The sequence below is a fragment of the Lipotes vexillifer genome, unplaced genomic scaffold (assembly GCF_000442215.2).
Source record: "Lipotes vexillifer unplaced genomic scaffold, Lipotes_vexillifer_v1.1 scaffold560, whole genome shotgun sequence".
NCBI classification, from domain to species: Eukaryota; Metazoa; Chordata; class Mammalia; order Artiodactyla; family Lipotidae; genus Lipotes; species Lipotes vexillifer.
Window position 1 is genome coordinate 180158 of NW_006792210.1, and position 16961 is coordinate 197118.

General features: G+C 45.4%; 1 protein-coding gene across 2 annotated transcripts in view; it reads left to right on the plus strand.

The window, feature by feature from the left end:
• STEEP1 (STING1 ER exit protein 1) overlaps positions 1-16442 on the plus strand; it is a 19388-nt gene extending 2946 nt beyond the window's left edge. The window contains exons 2-7 of one of the 2 annotated variants that reach the window (XM_007465447.1): positions 497-614; positions 10059-10100; positions 13155-13293; positions 13824-13913; positions 14924-15016; positions 16227-16289. In XM_007465447.1, coding sequence (XP_007465509.1) covers positions 497-614; positions 10059-10100; positions 13155-13293; positions 13824-13913; positions 14924-15016; positions 16227-16289 — 545 coding nt within the window. Of the gene's footprint in view, positions 1-496; positions 615-10058; positions 10101-13154; positions 13294-13823; positions 13914-14923; positions 15017-16226 lie in introns of both variants that reach the window. The other variant, XM_007465448.1, reaches the window with a different exon arrangement.
• The last annotated feature ends 519 nt before the right edge of the window (positions 16443-16961 follow it).

Consider the following 16961-nt stretch of genomic DNA (forward strand, 5'->3'; position numbering starts at 1 on the left):
GCGGCATGTGGGATCCTCCCGGACCGGGGCACGAACCCGTGTCCCCTGCATCGGCAGGCGGACTCTCAACCGCTGCGCCACTGGGGAAGCCCTGGGAAGGACTTTTGAGATAATATAATCAAGTAAGGAGAAAGAGCCCTAGGGAGGAAGTGATTAGCCAGAGCTGGGGCTAAAATCCAGGTCTCCTGACACCAAGTCATTTTTAGTTGGAACATTCAATAATAGGCTTCAATAAGCATGATAATTATAGTAAAAATTAAAGTGCTAAGGGCCCAAGTGAAAACTTCTGATTGCCTCAGGGCTTTTTTTTTTTTTTTTGCGGTATGCGGGCCTCTCACTGCTGTGGCCTCTCCCGTCGCGGAGCACAGGCTCCAGACGCGCAGGCTCAGCAGCCATGGCTCACGGGCCCAGCCGCTCTGCGGCCACGCCACCAGGGAAGCCCCCTCAGGGTATTTTTCAGTGGCTCTCGTGACCAAATCTTTCTCCATTCCGTCAGACTGTCAGTTGGAGAAATTGCCCATGAGGCCCCGGGATCGGTCCCGTGTGATTGATGCTGCCAAACACGCCCACAAGTTTTGTAACACAGAAGATGAGGAGACTATGTATCTTCGGAGGTAAGAGGTTGATGTTCTCTGTCTCGGATTTCCTGGTTGTCTTGGGGTCTAGTTCTGAGGAGTATAAATACCCCATCTAGTGTGGAGCAGGTCATCCATTTGGGGCCCAGTACTTTGACATTTGTGGTGGGTCTCTAACTTCTGTTAATGCAGCTTTATCTTTATTGTGCTTTGTTGAAGTGGTGCTGAGATGTGATTCTGTTGCCATTTGATAGCTGTAATTTGGGGTTTTTGCAAGTAGAATGAGTTCATTCAACCTGTAATCTCCAGCACACCAGGTGCCGGGCACTGAGCTAGGGACTGGATCAGCAAAGATAAATAAGGCACTGTCCTTATATACCATTAAAGAGCTCATGGCTCAGTGAGGGAACAGGTTACCTATTGTGATATGATAAAATTCTGGTGTGGTGAACAGAAGCCTATGGGAAAACAGACAGCAGCAGATCATCTTGCCTGAATGGTGGTCAAGAAGGACACCAGAAGATGGTGGCATTTGTGTTTGGCCTTGAACTAGGATTTCACCAAGTAGATGGAGGAGCATTCCAGGTGGAGGGACTCTGGAAGCATTAAAAGCATCAAATATGGTGTGCCTGGGAAATTTAAGTAGTCCCTTGTGGCTAGAGCCTAAGTTACTTTACAGGAAGGGGTTCATGCATCCTGGGGTGAGGACAGAGTAGAATGCTAAAGTAGACAAGTTTGGACTTTATCTTTAGGCAATAGCCATCTTCTTTTTTTAAGTAGAGGAGTGACACGGTTAGATCTGTTTTAGATTTGGGAGTCCTTGGTGTATATGGGGAGTTGAAACCTGGGAAGGGATACAGTTACATGGAACGTGTGTGGAGCAAGAAGAGAGAATTGAAGACATAATCCTGGGAAACATTGATGTTTGAAAAGCAGACAAAATAATTGGAACATAACCAGGAGAACCTGGTGATGTGGAAAACAGGAGAGGAGAGAATTTCAAGAAGTGAGGGAAGGGGGTGGTCATCAACAGGTGCCAAATGCCACAGAGAGGTCATCCTGCTCTAAGTCCATTCATTCATTCAGCAAATGTTTAATTTATTGAGCTCCTGCTGTGTGCCAGGTACTGTCCTAAAATTCTGGGATATACTAGTATATTAGTTTGTTAGGGCTGCTATAACAAAGTACCATAAACTAGGCGGCTTAAAACAACAGAAATGAATTGTCTCACAGTTCTAGAGGCTGGAATCTGAGATTACTGTGTCGGTAGGGCCATGCTCTCTCTGAAGGTTCTAGGGGAGGAGCCTTCCTTGCCCCTTCCTAGCTTCTGGTGTTTGCCGGCAGTCCTTGACATTTCTTGACTTGTAGATGCATCACTCTAGCCTCTGTCTGCATCATTGTATTGGCTTTTTCCCTGTGTTTCTTCTCTTCTTATAAGGACGCCAGTTATATTAAATTAAGGGAACATTCTGCTCATCTCTGTGACCTCATCTTAACTAATTATATCTGCAATGACCCTCTTCAAATAAGGTCACACTCTGAGGTTCCTGGAAGGACATAACTTTTTAAGGGACACTATCCAAACCAGTACAACCAGTAAACAAGCAAAGAACCTTGCCTGTACAGAGCTTATATTCTAGTGTTGAACCGGAAAAAGCTACAGGCTGACATCTAGCTATGTTTATTTAAGAAACCAAACTGTTATCAGCCCACACTAATGAAAACAGTTAGAAACTATTGCTAGGCGACATTCAGTACCAAATCAGGGACCACTGTGACAGCTGGGCTTCTAGAATTATGTAGTTGAAGAGAAAATTGCTTATATACAGGATACAAGTGGGGACACAGATTATAAAACATATGAAATTCACAAAGGAAGGCCCTCCAGGTAACATTGGGGAAGTCCTCCATTGTGGTATATAGGAAGGTTTATAAATAACATGCTCTATCTAAAGCTAATCCATTCTCATGTGCTTTTTCTCCCTCTATTAACCTTTATTTAGGTTTCTGATTTTGAAAATTCTCAACTGACTGTCTTTAGGATTGCTAAAATATTTATTACATATATCATAATTATATATAACAGTTCTAGATAATATGTATTAAATGTATATATATTAGTTAATACAGAAAGTAATCTAACAACACAACTAGGCCACAGGCTCCTATGGCACTATAAGGCAGATGCCGTCACCTGTAGGCCAGAAAACTGGGAGGCCCTAGGCTGAAGTGGCAACCCTGGAATCCAGTCAGCCTGATCCTGGAAGTGAGCCAGCTTTGGGCCCAGACTCAGTGCCGGGTATTGCACAGGCCAGTGACCTCTGGCCAAGTGACTCTGTTGGGCCACAGAGTTCTCAGAGTTTACCAACAAGGCATGGTAGACTTCCCCCTTGGTTGACATAGTTCCTGCTCTAATCATGAACAGTCTTTCCAAGGGCCCACTTTAGCGTGCTCCTTTCTTATCAGGGGTGAAATTTCAGTCTGATCTTACCCCTCCTATTCTTTAGCCAGATGAGTGTGGGAGCCCCAGTTACTGAAAATATGGCAGTCTGCCTAATGCATGCCCTGGAGCCGGTCACTTTCCACCTCCAAGTCTTCCATTCTAAAGTACCTCTCCTTTGACTCTGTTGTTCCCTGGTACCTTCCCTCCCTCATCCATTGCTTCCCCAGTTGCCCATCCAGTGGGTGCTTTTCTATCTGGATCTTTGTTGACCATATGCCTCCCTTGATGCTGTCTCCTTCCTTGACTTCTGTGAAGCTACTCTTGTGATTCTCCTTCTACTTCTTTGGCTTTCTCAGTCTTCTGGATTCTTCTTCCTGCCCCTTAAATGTTGGCATTCCCCAGGGTTCTGACCTCTATACTCTCCTTGGCCATTCTCACCACCTCTTGTGGCATCAGTTACGCTTATATGCTGATGACTCACAAAATCTAGATCTGCCTCCGTTTCTCTGTTGTGCCCAGAACTGTGTATCTACCTACCTATTCTACCTCTTCACCTGATGCTCTACCTCAGATACAGCATGACTAAAGCCAAACTCATTTCTCTAACGTGGAAAATCCCACAGATTGGTTCACTCAGCACCACTCCAACACTCTTCTATTTTACCTGCCTATATACCAGTGTCTGTAAAGATAGGGTACATATTCCAGCTTCTCCCCACTCCAAAAACCCCCTAAGATTCTGAATGTGACTTAGCTTTTGCCAAGTAAAATGGACAGAAGTAGACGTTGTTGGGTGGCGCTTCCAAGGAAAGTCCTTTTTACTCTTCTCATTCCTTCCTGCTTTTTGGAAAACGGGCGTGATAATTGGAGCACCAGCAGCCATCCTGGGACTAGAAAGGGAAGGCCACAAGGATTGCAGAGTTTTTGCCATGCTATCCTTGGGTCTCAACCATTACCGGGAACCGCCTTCCTGTACACTTATTTTACATGAGAAGAAACTCTTGTGTTGAAGCCACTGCAGGCAGGTCTCTGAAGGTGTCAGCTAAACACAATTCCTTCTTTTTCCTCCTCCTACGATGACATCACCATTCACGCAGTGGCCCGGGGCAGAAATCTGGGAGCCAGTCCTGTCTTTGTCTCATCCATCCCTGCCCCCCACCATCCCCTGCACACATCCAGTCACTCACCATGTACTGTCGACTCTACCTTCTAGTCTGTCTTGTGGCTGCCTCCTCCTGTTCAGCCCAGCCACACTGCCATCATTCTGGTGCCCAACGTCACTTGCTTGGGCTATCGAAGTGTCCTCTTACCTCCCCCCGCCCCCCGCTCTCCCCCAGGCTATCGTCTCCTGCCTGAATGATCTCACATGCGCGCGATGTCAGTTTCCTGCTTCAGATCTTTCAGTGACTCTTCATCACCTACAGCAGTGCCTTTCAAACGTTTTTAAGCAATGAATCCTTGCTTCAAATGAATTTTTTACCAGAAGTATAAATAAGCAAGAAGCTTCTCTGATTGGGGAAGAGTTGAGCCCAACCCATTAAGGGCTTCTCCCCTTTCTCCTATCCGATTTCACTTAGGGATCACTGTGGAGTGCAATTTAAAAAATCCTGGCTAGCGGGATAAAATCCAAGTCTGAAGGCTATGATCTGGCCCTAGCCTACCTGTTCATGCTCATCTCCTGGTATTCCTATGGTTTTTTGTTGTTGTTGTTTGTTTTTTTGAACAGCAAACATTGATCATCTCATATAGTTTCTGTGGGTCAGGAACTTAAGAACAGCTTAGCTGGATGGTCTCTCATGAGGCTGTGGTTAAGAGGTCGACCATGGGTGCAGTCATTTGAAGTCTTTAATTAGGACTGGAGGTTCCACTTCCAAGGTGGTTCACTCACATGGTTGGCAGCTGAGTGCTAACTTTTGGGAAGAAGCATTAGTTCTTTAGAACAAGGATCTTCCATAGGGCTGCTTGAGTATCCTCATAACATGGCAGCTGGCTTTCCACAGTGTGAGTGATCCAAGAGAGAGCGAGTTGGAAGCTATAATGTCTTTTATGACCAAGACTCAGAAGTTACACACCATCATTTCTTCAGTGTCTTATTGGTGTCACAAGTCAGCCGTGTTCATTGTGGGAGGGCATTATACAAGGATTATTGACATTATTAAGTCAATACCAGGGGGAAAGAATCATTGGGGCCATCTTAGATGCTGCTACCACAACCAGGGAGAATGTTTTATTTTGTCTTTGGCCTTTCCTATCTCACATATTCCCAGAGATTAAGGACAAGAAAGAAAATCAAGGTCCATTAAGTCCAAATATCTAGCTCATATTAATCACTTCTTTATAACTGTACCACTTAAAACCCTTGTCTTATTTGTATTAGAGTCTCAATATCTCAAGAAGATGAACTTTTTTTCTTTGCTGGCTGTGCCATGCGGCTTGCAGGATCTTAGTTCCCCGACCAGGGATTGAACCCGTGCCCTCTGCAGTGGAAGCATGGAGTCCCAACCACTGGACTGCCAGGGAAGTCCCTGTAGCTTTTTGTGTCTGGCATCTTTCATTTAGTATATTTTCAAGATTCATCCATGTGTAGAATGACTCAATAAATCATTCTTTTTTTTTTTCGCTGCGTTGGGTCTTTGTTGCTGCGCATGGGCTGTCTCTATGGCTGCATGGGCAGCCGGTGGGGGCTACTCTTCGTTGCAGTGTGCGTGCTTCTCACTGCGGTGGCTTCTCTTGTTGTGGAGCACGGGCTCTAGGCTCGCGGGCTCAGTAGTTGTGGCACACGGCTTAGTTGCTTCACGGCATGTGGGATCTTCCTGGACCAGGGCTCAAACCCATGTCCCCTGCATTGGCAGGCAGATTCTTAACCACTGCGCCACTAGGGAAGCCCCATCATTCCTCTTTATGGGTGAATAATATTCCATTGTATGGATACACCACGTTTTGTTTGTCCATTCATCAGTTGATGGACATTTGGACTTTTATTTATTTATTTTTGGCTGCGTTGGGTCTTCGTTGCTGTGTACAGGCTTTCTCTAGTTGCTGCAAGTGGGGGCTACTCTTCATTGTGGTGCACGGGCTTCTCATTGCGGTGGCTTCTCTTGTTGCAGAGCACGGGCTCTAGGTGCACGGGCTTCAGTAGTTGTGGCTCACGGGCTCAGTAGTTGTGGCACATGGGCTTAGTTGCTCCGCAGCATGTGGATCTTCCTGGACCAGGGCTCAAACCCATGTCCCCTGCATTGGCAGGCGAATTCTTAACCATTGTGCCACCAGGGAAGTCCTGTGTTGTTGTTGTTTTTTTTTTTAACTAACTTTTTAAAGTATTATGGCTAATGCTGCTGTAAACATTTGTGTACAAGTTTTTGTGTGAACATGCTTTTGGTTCTCATGGGTGGATATGTATGAGTTGCTGGATCATATGGGAACTCTGTGTTTAACCTTTTGAGGACCTGGTAGAGTGGTTTCAAAAGGAGTTGCACCATTTTACATTCTTGCCAGTAGTATATGAGGGTTCCTGTTTCTCCACATCCTTGCCAATAATTGTTATTGTCTGCCTTTTTTTTTTTTTTTTTGCGGTACGCGGGCCTCTCACTGCCGCGGCCTCCCCCGTTGCAGAGCACAGGCTCCGGACGCGCAGGCTCAGCGGCCATGGCTCACGGGCCCAGCCGCTCCGCAGCATGCGGGATCTTCCCAGACCGGGGCACGAACCCGTGTCCCCTGCATCGGCAGGCGGACTCTCAGCCACTGCGCCACCAGGGAAGCCCTATTGTTTGCCTTTTTGATATAGCTATCCTAGTGTGTATGAGATGGTATCATTGTGGGTTTTGTATGTGTGTGTGTGTGGTACGCGGGCCTCTCACTGATGTGGCCTCTCCCATTGCGGAGCACAGGCTCCGGACGCGCAGGCTCAGCGGCCACGACTCACGGGCCCAGCCGCTCCGCGGCACATGGGATCCTCCCGGACCGGGGCACAAACCCGTATCCCCTGCATCGCCAGGCGGACTCTCAACCACTGCGCCACCAGGGAAGCCCTATTGTCTGCCTTTTTGATATAGCTATCCTAGTGTGTATGAGATGGTATCATTGTGGTTTTGATTTGCATTTCCCTGATGGCTAATGATGTTGAGCTTTTCATGTCCTTATTGGTCATTTCTGTATCTTCTTTGGAGAAATGTCTAGTCAAATTCTGTGTCCATTTTTGGGCTTCCCTGGTGGTGTAGTGGTTAAGAACCTGCCTGCCAATGCAGGGGACGTGGGTTTGAGCCCTGGTCCTGGAAGATCCCACATGCCGCAGAACAACTAATCCCATGCGCCACAACTACTGAGCCTGTGCTCTAGAGCCCGCGAGCCACAACTACTGAAGCCTGCGCGCCTAGAGCCCATGCTCCGCAACAAGGGAAGCCATTGCAATGAGAAGCCCGCACACCGCAATGAAGAGTAGGCCCCGCTTGCTGCGACTAGAGAAAGCCCACGCACAGTTACAAAGACCCAACACAGCCAAAAATAAATAAATAAAATAAATAAATGAAAAAAAATTCTTTGCCCATTTTTTAAATGGAGTATTTGTGTTTTTTATTGTTGTAAGAATTTTTTATTATGGATACTAGTTCCTTATCAGATATATGATTTACAAATATTTTTTCCCATTCTGTGGGTTGCCTTTTCACTCTCTTGATGGTATTCCTGGAAGCACAAAAGTTTTTCATTTTAATTGTCCCATTTATCTATTTTTTCTTTGATTGCTTGTGCTGTAGGTATCATATTTTCAAAACCATTGCCTGATCTAAGGTCTTGAAGATTTATACTTATGTATTCTAACAGTTTTATAGGTTTGATTGTTACCTTTTGTTTTTTTTTTTGCTGCACCTTGGTATGTGGGATCTTAGTTCCCCGACCAGGGATCGAACCCACACCCCCGGCACTGGAAGCACAGGGTCTTAACCATTGGACCACCAGGGAAGTCCCAGTTCTTACCTTTAAGTCATTCATCCATTTTGAGTTAATTTTTAAAATTTTTGTTTATTTATTTTTTGGCCATGCCACACAGCTTGTGGGATCTTAGTTCCCTGACCAGGGATCAAACCTGGGCCCCCTGCAGTGGAAAAGTGCAGAGCCCTAACCACTGGACAACCAGGGAACTCCCCATATTGAGTTAATTTTTGTACATAGTGTGAGGTAGGGATCTAAATTACTCCTTTTGTGGGTGGATATCCATTTATCCCGGTACTATTTATTGAAAGACTATTCTTTCCCCCATTGAATGGTCTTGGCACCCCTGAAAATAAATTAACCATATATGTATGGGTTTATTGTGGACTCTCAGTTCTGTTCCATTGATCTATATGTCTGTCCTTATGCCAGTACCACCCTGTCTTGATTACTGTGGCTTTGTATTAAGTTTTGAAATTATGTACGAGTCCCACCAACTTTGGTCTTCTTCAAGACTGTTTTGTCTATTCTGGATTCCTTATGATTCCATGTGAATTTGAGGATCAGCTTGTCAATTTCTGCAAAAAAAGCCAGCTGGGATTTTGATAGGGATTGTGTTGAAGTTGTAGATTCATTTGGAAAGTATCGCCATCTTAACAATATTAAGTCTTCAATCCATGAACATGAAGTGTCGTTCCATTTACTTAGGTCTTTAATTTCTTTCAGTGATGTTTTGTAGTTTTCAGTGCACAAGTTATGCACTTCCTTTGTTAAATTTATTCCTAAGTATTTTATTCTTTTTGATGCTATTGTAACTGGACTTGTTTTCTTATCTTCGTTTCTGGATTATTCATTTCTAGTGTACAGGACTACCATTAATTTGTGAATATTGATCTTATATCCTGCAGCTTTACTAAACTTGTTTATTAGTCCTAATAGAGAGTGTGCGTGTGTGTGTGTGTGTGTGTGTGTATATGCTTTAGGGTTTCTATATATAAGATTATATCATCTGCAAATAGAGATGGTTTTACTTTTTCCCTTCCAATCTGGATGCTTTTTATTTCTTTTTCTTGCCTAATTGCCCTGGCTAGAACTTCCAGTACAGTGTTGAATAGAAGTGTTGAGAGTGGATATCCCCGTCTTCTTCCTGATCTTAGAGGGAAAGGTTTCAGTTTTTCACCATTAAATATGATGTTAGCTTATGTGGCTTAGTAGATGTGAATTTTTCATAGATGCCCCTTATAAGGTAGAGGAGGTTCCCTTCTATTTCTAGTATATTGAAGGGGCTTTGAATTTTGTCAGATGCTTTTTATGCATCTGTTAAGATGATCATGTGTGTTTTCTCTTTTATTCTGTTATTATAGTGTATCGCATTGATTGATTTTTTTTTTTGTATGTTGCACCAATCTTGCATTCCTGGGATAAATTCCACTTGGCGATGTGGTATAGACCTTCTTTATATGTTGCTTGATTTGGTTTTGCCTGTATTTTTTTTTTTTTTTTGCGGCACGCGGGCCTCTCACTGTTGTGGCCTCTCCCGTTGCGGAGCACAGGCTCCGGACGCGCAGGCTCAGCGGCCATGGCTCACGGGCCCAGCCGCTCCGCGGCACGTGGGATCTTCCCGGACCGGGGCACGAACCCGCATCCCCTGCATCGGCAGGCGGATTCTCAACCACTGCGCCACCAGGGAAGCCCGGTTTTGCCTGTATTTTTAAAAATTTTTATTTATTTTATTTTTGGCTGTGTTGGGTCTTCGTTTCTGTGCGAGGGCTTTCTCTAGTTGTGGCAAGCGGGGGCCACTCTTCATCACGGCGCGTGGGCCTCTCACTATCGCAGCCTCTCTTGTTGCGGAGCACAGGCTTCAGACGCGCAGGCTCAGTAGTTAGTGGCTCACGGGCCTAGTTGCTCCATGGCATGTGGGATCTTCCCAGACCAGGGCTAGAACCCGTGTTCCCTGTATTGGCAGGCGGATTCTTAACCACTGCTCCACCAGGGAAGCCCAAGGATAACTTTTGAAAAGCCCTTTTAGCATTTGAAGTAGTGAGCTAGTGAGGTTGGTAGGTTATGAGATTTGTTCGTATCTTTTTTTTTTTTAACTTCCATTTTCTGTGCAGGCCTGAAGGCATTGAACGACAGTACAGGAAGAAATGTGCAAAGTAAGTATTAACAGTGTGGGTTTCTCTGAGAATAAGCAAGTAGAGGCAATGATGTGTTAGGAAAAGAATCATTTGGAGACAATTCTCTGTTATATCTTTATCCCTATAATCTTACCTGCCTTCAAACTTCAATTATGCAAATACCAATATGCTTCTTAAAGAGATGCAACTGACCAAGTTACATCTCTGAACGGCTGGCCACAAAAATGGGTTTTTAAACATAGTATTATTTCACTGAGTATTATTTCACATAGTAGTTTTTCACTGAGGTGTAACTTATATATAATAAAATTTGCCCTTCCTAAGTGTACAGTTTGATGAGTGTTGACAGAAGCACAGAGCCATGTAACGTCACCACTCCTGTGACATAGACGTTTCCAGTGCTCCTTTGCAATCAGTCTCCTTCCTCACCCCTCCCCTCGCCAGCACTGATCTGCCTTCTGTTACCGTGGTCTTACCTTTTCTAAAATGTGATGTAAATTCTACAGTATGTGTTCTACTACGTACAATATGTATCTCTTACATCTGGTTTCTTTCATGTTGCCTGATGCTTTGGGGATTCATCTGAGTTGTTATGTGTATCAGTAATTTGTTCCTCTTTATCGCTGAGTAGTAGTCATTGCACCACAGTTTGTTTAACCGTTGACCTGTTGAAGGGCATTTGAGTTGTTAATGGCTTTGGCTATTATAAATAAAGCTGCTATGAACATTCTAGTATAAATCTTGTGGGAACATATGTTTTCTCTTGGGGTGGAATTGTTGGGTCATATGGTAAATGTAACATAGTGTAATTTTTTTTTTTTTTTTTTTTTTTCTTGCGTTGTGCGGGCCTCTCACTGTTGTGGCCTCTCCCATTTGCGGAGCACAGGCTCCGGACGCGCAGGCTCAGCGGCCACGGCTCACGGGCCCAGCCGCTCCGCGGCACGCGGGATCCTCCCGAAACGGGGCACGAACCCGCGCCTCCCGCATCGGCAGGCGGACTCTCAAGCACTGCGCCACCAGGGAAGCCCACATAGTGTAATTTTTAAAAATATTTTTTATTTGTTTTGGTTGCACCGGGTCTTAGTTGTGGCAGGGAGCCTCCTTAGTTGTGGCACGTGGGCTCCTTAGTTGTGCCATGCAAACTCTTAGTTGCAGCCTGCATGTGGGATCTAGTTCCCTGATCAGGGATTGAACCCGGGCCTTCTGCATTAGGAGCGCAGAGTCTTAACCACTGCGCCACCAGGGAAATCCCCACATAGTGTAATTTAATCCAAACTTATTTATAAAGTCTGTTATAGGACTACACACCCAAGAACTTTAGAGACAATTATTTAAAGATATATATGATTTCCAGCTTTAGGTTGTTAACAGTGAGAATATTAAACTATAATAAGTTTAATCTTGTTGATGAATTACAGTTCAATCTTGGCTCTCAGAAGACTCAGACTAGAATTAAAGCAGGGAAATGGCTAAGAAGGCATTTTAGTTTACAGCCACATTAGATTTGTTAGGCTGCTTTAAGCATATCTTATGGGTATGGGTCTACTCCACTTAGCTGAAGAAGTATAATAGAAGTGAGCAACCAGACCTCCCTGGTGGCGCAGTGGTTAAGAATCTGCCTGCCAATGCAGGGGACACGGGTTTGAGCCTTGTCTGGGAAGATCCCACATGCCACAGAGCAACTAAGCCCGCGAGCCACAACTACTGATCCTGTGTGCCACAACTACTGAAGCCTGTGCACCTAGAGCCCGTGCTCTGCAACAAGAGAAGCCACCACAATAAGAAGCCTGCACATTGCGGCGAAGAGTAACCCCCGCTCGCTGCAACTGGAGAAAGTCTGTGTGCAGCAACGAAGACTCAAAGCTGCCAAAAATAAATAAATAAATTTTTAATTAATTTTTTAAAAAAAGAAATGACCAACCAAAGAAAGCATGATGATTGCTACAGAGCTTAGTTGGTAGACCACTGCAGTGGAGCCTTTATGCTCCTTCTTTTTAAAAAATAATTAATTAATTAATTTTAATTTTTGGCTGAGAGGGGTCTTTGTTGCTGCGCGCGGGCTTTCTCTAGTTGCGGCGAGCAGGGGCTACTCTTCGTTGCAGTGCGCGGGCTCTAGGTGTGTGGGCTTCAGTAGTTGAGGCTCGTGGGCCCTAGAGCGCAGGCTCAGTAGTTGTGGCGCACGGGCTTAGTTGCTCTGCGGCGTGTGGGATCTTCCTGGACCAGGACTTGAACCTGTGTCCCCTGCATTGGCAGGTGGATTCTTAACCACTGCGCCACCAGGGAAGCCCTATGCTCCTTCTTGACACTGCAAAAGCCAAACTAGACAGAATCCCCAAGCTAGTTACCCAGACTTCTGGGAATAATGGCAGTAGTTTTAACTGGAAAGCAGTCAGTAGCAGGAGCCAGCGTTTCCCAAACTTGTCTAATTATAAGAATCACTTGGGTTGCTAAGATGGATTCCTGGGCCTCACCCTCCAGAGTTGATGAATCAGGATCCTCTGGGGGAGGGCCCTCAGAATCTGATCAGCAATTTAAACAGGGACTGTCAGTGATTCTTTTTTTTTTTTTAATTTATTTATTTTTGGCTGCATTGGGTGTTCGTTGCTGCACGCAGGCTTTCTCTAGTTGTGGCGAGCGGGGGCTACTCTTCATTGCGGTGCGTGGGCCTCTCATTGCGGTGGCTTCTCTTGCTGTGGAGCACGGGGTCTGGGCACGTGGGCTTCAGTAGTTGTAGCACGCGGGCTCAGTACTTGTGGCTCGCGGGCTCTAGAGCACAGGCTCAGTAGTTGTAGTTGCGCAGGCTTAGTTGCTCTGCGGCATGTGGGATCTTCCTGGACCAGGGTTCAAACCCGTGTCCCCTGCATTGGCAGGCGGATTCTTAACCACTGTGCCACCAGAGAAGCCCAACCGTCAGTGATTCTTATCAAGTAGTTTTGGGAAACACTGGGAAGAGCTAATCATCAGTTTATGCCACAGACACAAATATTCCCAGAGTCTAAGCACACTTTGTGAAGTACCGTTTTGGGGAGTTGGATTCTGAGGCCTCCCTGAGATTCACTGTTCTGTTTGCAGGTGCGGGCTGCCACTCTTCTACCAGTCCCAACCGAAGAACGCTCCTGTGACCTTCATTGTGGATGGAGCAGTAGTCAAGTTTGGCCAGGGTTTTGGGAAGACGAACATATATACTCAGAAACAAGAGCCTCCTAAGAAAGTAATTATCACTGAAGGAGACAGATGGGTTAATATAGCTACAGATTTAGCCCTAAAATTTTAAAGAAGATTATGGTGCATGAGAAACTGCCCTTTATGAGCACTCTCTTTATTAAGAGAATGCCATTTTTGTGTATAAGCAGATGCTACAAAATTGTAACACCTATTATGTGTTCTCTTTTCTTTCCTACATCTGCTCTATGAGTAAGTTAGAAATTGTATGATTTTTATTCACATTTACTTCCTTTGAAATTTCTTCTTCTTCCAGTGTGAGCAATTAAACATTGAATGAATAAGGCTAGTCTTTAAATATACTTTAAAAAACCCTTGATGGCAAATACTAGAAAAATATAATGCAAATTAAAATATGGGTACTTTTAGATAGGCCAGCCCGTCCCAAGGAGGTCCCCTGCCCCCAGGAACCAGGCTTGTACACTTGCACATACCCACTCACACATACACACTCACACACACACGACTCACAGAGCCTCTTGAGGTAAACTAGACTGATTCCTCTTCCTGCAACTCCAGGTGATGATGACGAAACGGACTAAAGACATGGGCAAGTTCAGCTCTGTCACTGTGTCTACTATTGACGAAGAGGAAGAGGAGATTGAGGCTGTAAGTGCTTCTGCTCTCAGGGGAATTGGAATGCGGGGCGGGGGGAGGGGGCTCTCCAACCAGAGCATTGAGTAACAGAATAACTAGAAACTTCGCTCGTAGATCTTGCTCTGCTACTAAGAAACGCTGTGATACCGGGCTCGTTCCTGTTTCCCTGGATCTCAGGGACATCTCTGTAAGATAAGGAGCAGGGAGTTGGACTAAATCAGTCTTTTTTTTTGTTTTTTGTGGTACGCGGCCCTTGTCCTTAATAATTTTGGTGCTCAATTATTATTTTTGTAACATCTTTATTGGAGTATAATTGCTTTACAATGGTGTGTTAGTTTCTGCTTTATAACAAAGTGAATCAGTTATACAGATACATATATCCCCATATCTCTTCCCTCTTGCGTCTCCCTCCCTCCCACAGTAACTTTTTTTTTTTTGCGGTACGCGGGCCTCTCACTGTTGTGGCCTCTCCCGTTGTGGAGCACAGGCTCCGGGACGCGCAGGCTCAGCGGCCACGGCTCACAGGCCCAGCCGCTCCGCGGCATGTGGGATCTTCCCGGACCGGGCCACGAACCAGTGTCCCCTGCATCGGCAGGCGGACTCTCAACCACTGCGCCACCACGGCAGCCCAGTCATTTTTTTCATACTGTTTTTTGAGATGACTTAGGGGGCAAATCCCTCCTCATCCCTCTTCAGTTGAAAAACTACTGGGCTCAGCAATTTCGAGTCCCTTCCAGTCCAGCTCTGATGGTGTGGGAGTCTGTCCTTAGCAAGAGCAGCAATTACCTTTATGGTATTTCAGTACAATGATGTTTACAGAGAGATGTTATCTGTTACTTAAATGTGGTTTCGGTTGAAACCTGACTCTCCTGGATTGTGGAAAAGCTGGAGTTGAAAGGGAGCAGAGCCTTTGCCATTTCAGTAATAATTTCATAATTTGAGGAGCATAGACTTCTCCCGAGGTCTCTGTTGCTCCTCTTTGGTGAGACTGCTGGTCTAAGGGTGCTTCTTTCTTCCGTCAGAGAGAAGTTGCTGACTCGTATGCGCAGAATGCCAAGGTGATTGAGAAGCAGCTGGAGCGCAAAGGCATGAGTAAGAGGCGGCTGCAGGAGCTGGTGAGTGGCGGGGGCGGGGGGTGTCAGGCGCTGGGCTGGACTGTTTGGGTTCCTCGGTCTGAAAGACCCTCCGGCAGGCAGGGGAATCCTTTCGGAAGTCTGTCGGGGTTATGGTGTGGCTGGCTGCCAGGTGTCTAACCGTGGGCCGTGGCTGTCAGTACATACCCTACTTTGGGATAGTGACCACAGGATCCAGGCCCCAAATGATAGTTCTTGTTAGCCAACCCTAACGACAATGATAAGTTAATCTGCTACTTGCGGTCCAAGGTCAGGAGTTCAAGATGGGGGCTCATGGGTGCTCTCCCAGGGTATGAGGCATACAGTGGGGCTACATTGGGGCGCCGGGATTGGGGCTGGTCGCTACTTCTTAAAGCACCGCTTCCACCACCACTGTCTCCACTATTCCCGGGCTCTTTGTTGAGCACACACGTCTATATGTGATGGTGCCTATGTTTCTGTTTTCCTGATAATAAGTTACTTATGATATTTCTTTCAAATCAGACATCCCAGCATTGGTGCCTCATCGAAAAGTATACCAGCCTATTCTACTGGCTGTAAAGGAGTTTTTGCTGACAGAGGCAGGGGGTCTTGAGAGCTGCTTTACCTTGCCGTAGTGATCTAGAGCACTGCTTATCAGATTTTCCGAGGTGAAGGACCAGTGCTTGCTTCTTGTTTTAAAATTTGTCAAGAGTAGATTTGTAATTTATAAAATGCAATAAAAATGAATTTGCCCGAATTCTTCTTATGGGATGATTTTACTTTCTTATTGCTCTGTCAAATTGCTATAAAAGCTTCTAAATGCTTACTCTCAATTTTTGTGTGTATCTTCACGGACTGCACAACCTTAAGTAGCACTGTTCTAGAACAGTGTTCTTCCTCCTGTTCTGCCACAAACAGGATACTGATATGTCTTGATATTGATTCCTCCAGTCCTTCAGGGGTCCTGGAGCTGTGGGATCCCTACACTGATAGACCACAGCCCTGTGTGTTTACCCCTTTTTTACCATACAGATATTATTATCTTCAATGTGTGTCATAACATCAGAAAGGTTGGAAAGCAGTTGCTAGAGTTTCATCGCAATTTTAGAAACACGGTTCTAGTTTGTATACTAAATGAGCATGAGGGGATAGTGTTGGGGCAGTTAGAATAAGGCAGGAAAATCGGAATTTCATGTCATGTATCAAGACATATACTTTTCTTCCTTTCCAGGCTGAACTGGAAGCCAAGAAAGCGAAAATGAAGGGAACCTTGATTGACAACCAGTTCAAATAATCAGGACCTTTCTGTGAACCCAGACTGGAGGCAAGCATTTAGATGAGGAGGAAAAAGAGTCTTTTCTTGACTACATGGACTGGTTCCTACATTTATGCCCCAGCAGAAGGCTTTACGTGGCTTCCCAGTAATTCTACATTCAGTGAGGTCTTTTTTTTTTTTTTTTTTTTTTCTCCTACATTCAGTGAGGGCTTTTTTTTGCGGTATGCGGGCCTCTCACTGCTGTGGCCTCTCCCATTGCGGAGCACAGGCTCCAGACGCGCAGGCTCAGCGGCCATGGCTCACGGGCCCAGCCGCTCCATGGCATGTGGGATCCTCCCGGACCGGGGCACGAACCCGCGTCCCCTGCATCGGCAGGCGGACTCCCAACCACTGCGCCACCAGGGCCCTCAGTGAGGTCTTTGAGTTCATCTGACCTGCCTCCTAGAGATGGATTTTTCTCAGTCTTTCTGTGTGTAGGTCTCTTCTGTACTGTTTTTTGTCCACTTGATATAAACTTCTTCATCTGTGTAGAAGCTCTGTGAATAGATCAGTGCTTCAGTGTGTCTGGTTTCTGAAGGAGCTATTCTTACTCCTTCTTCAAAGTTAATAAAATGTTTAAAGATTTTTGAAAAAAAATATGATGGCATAGAAAAAAGTAACATGAATTACATTTAAAGTTACAGCAAGCCA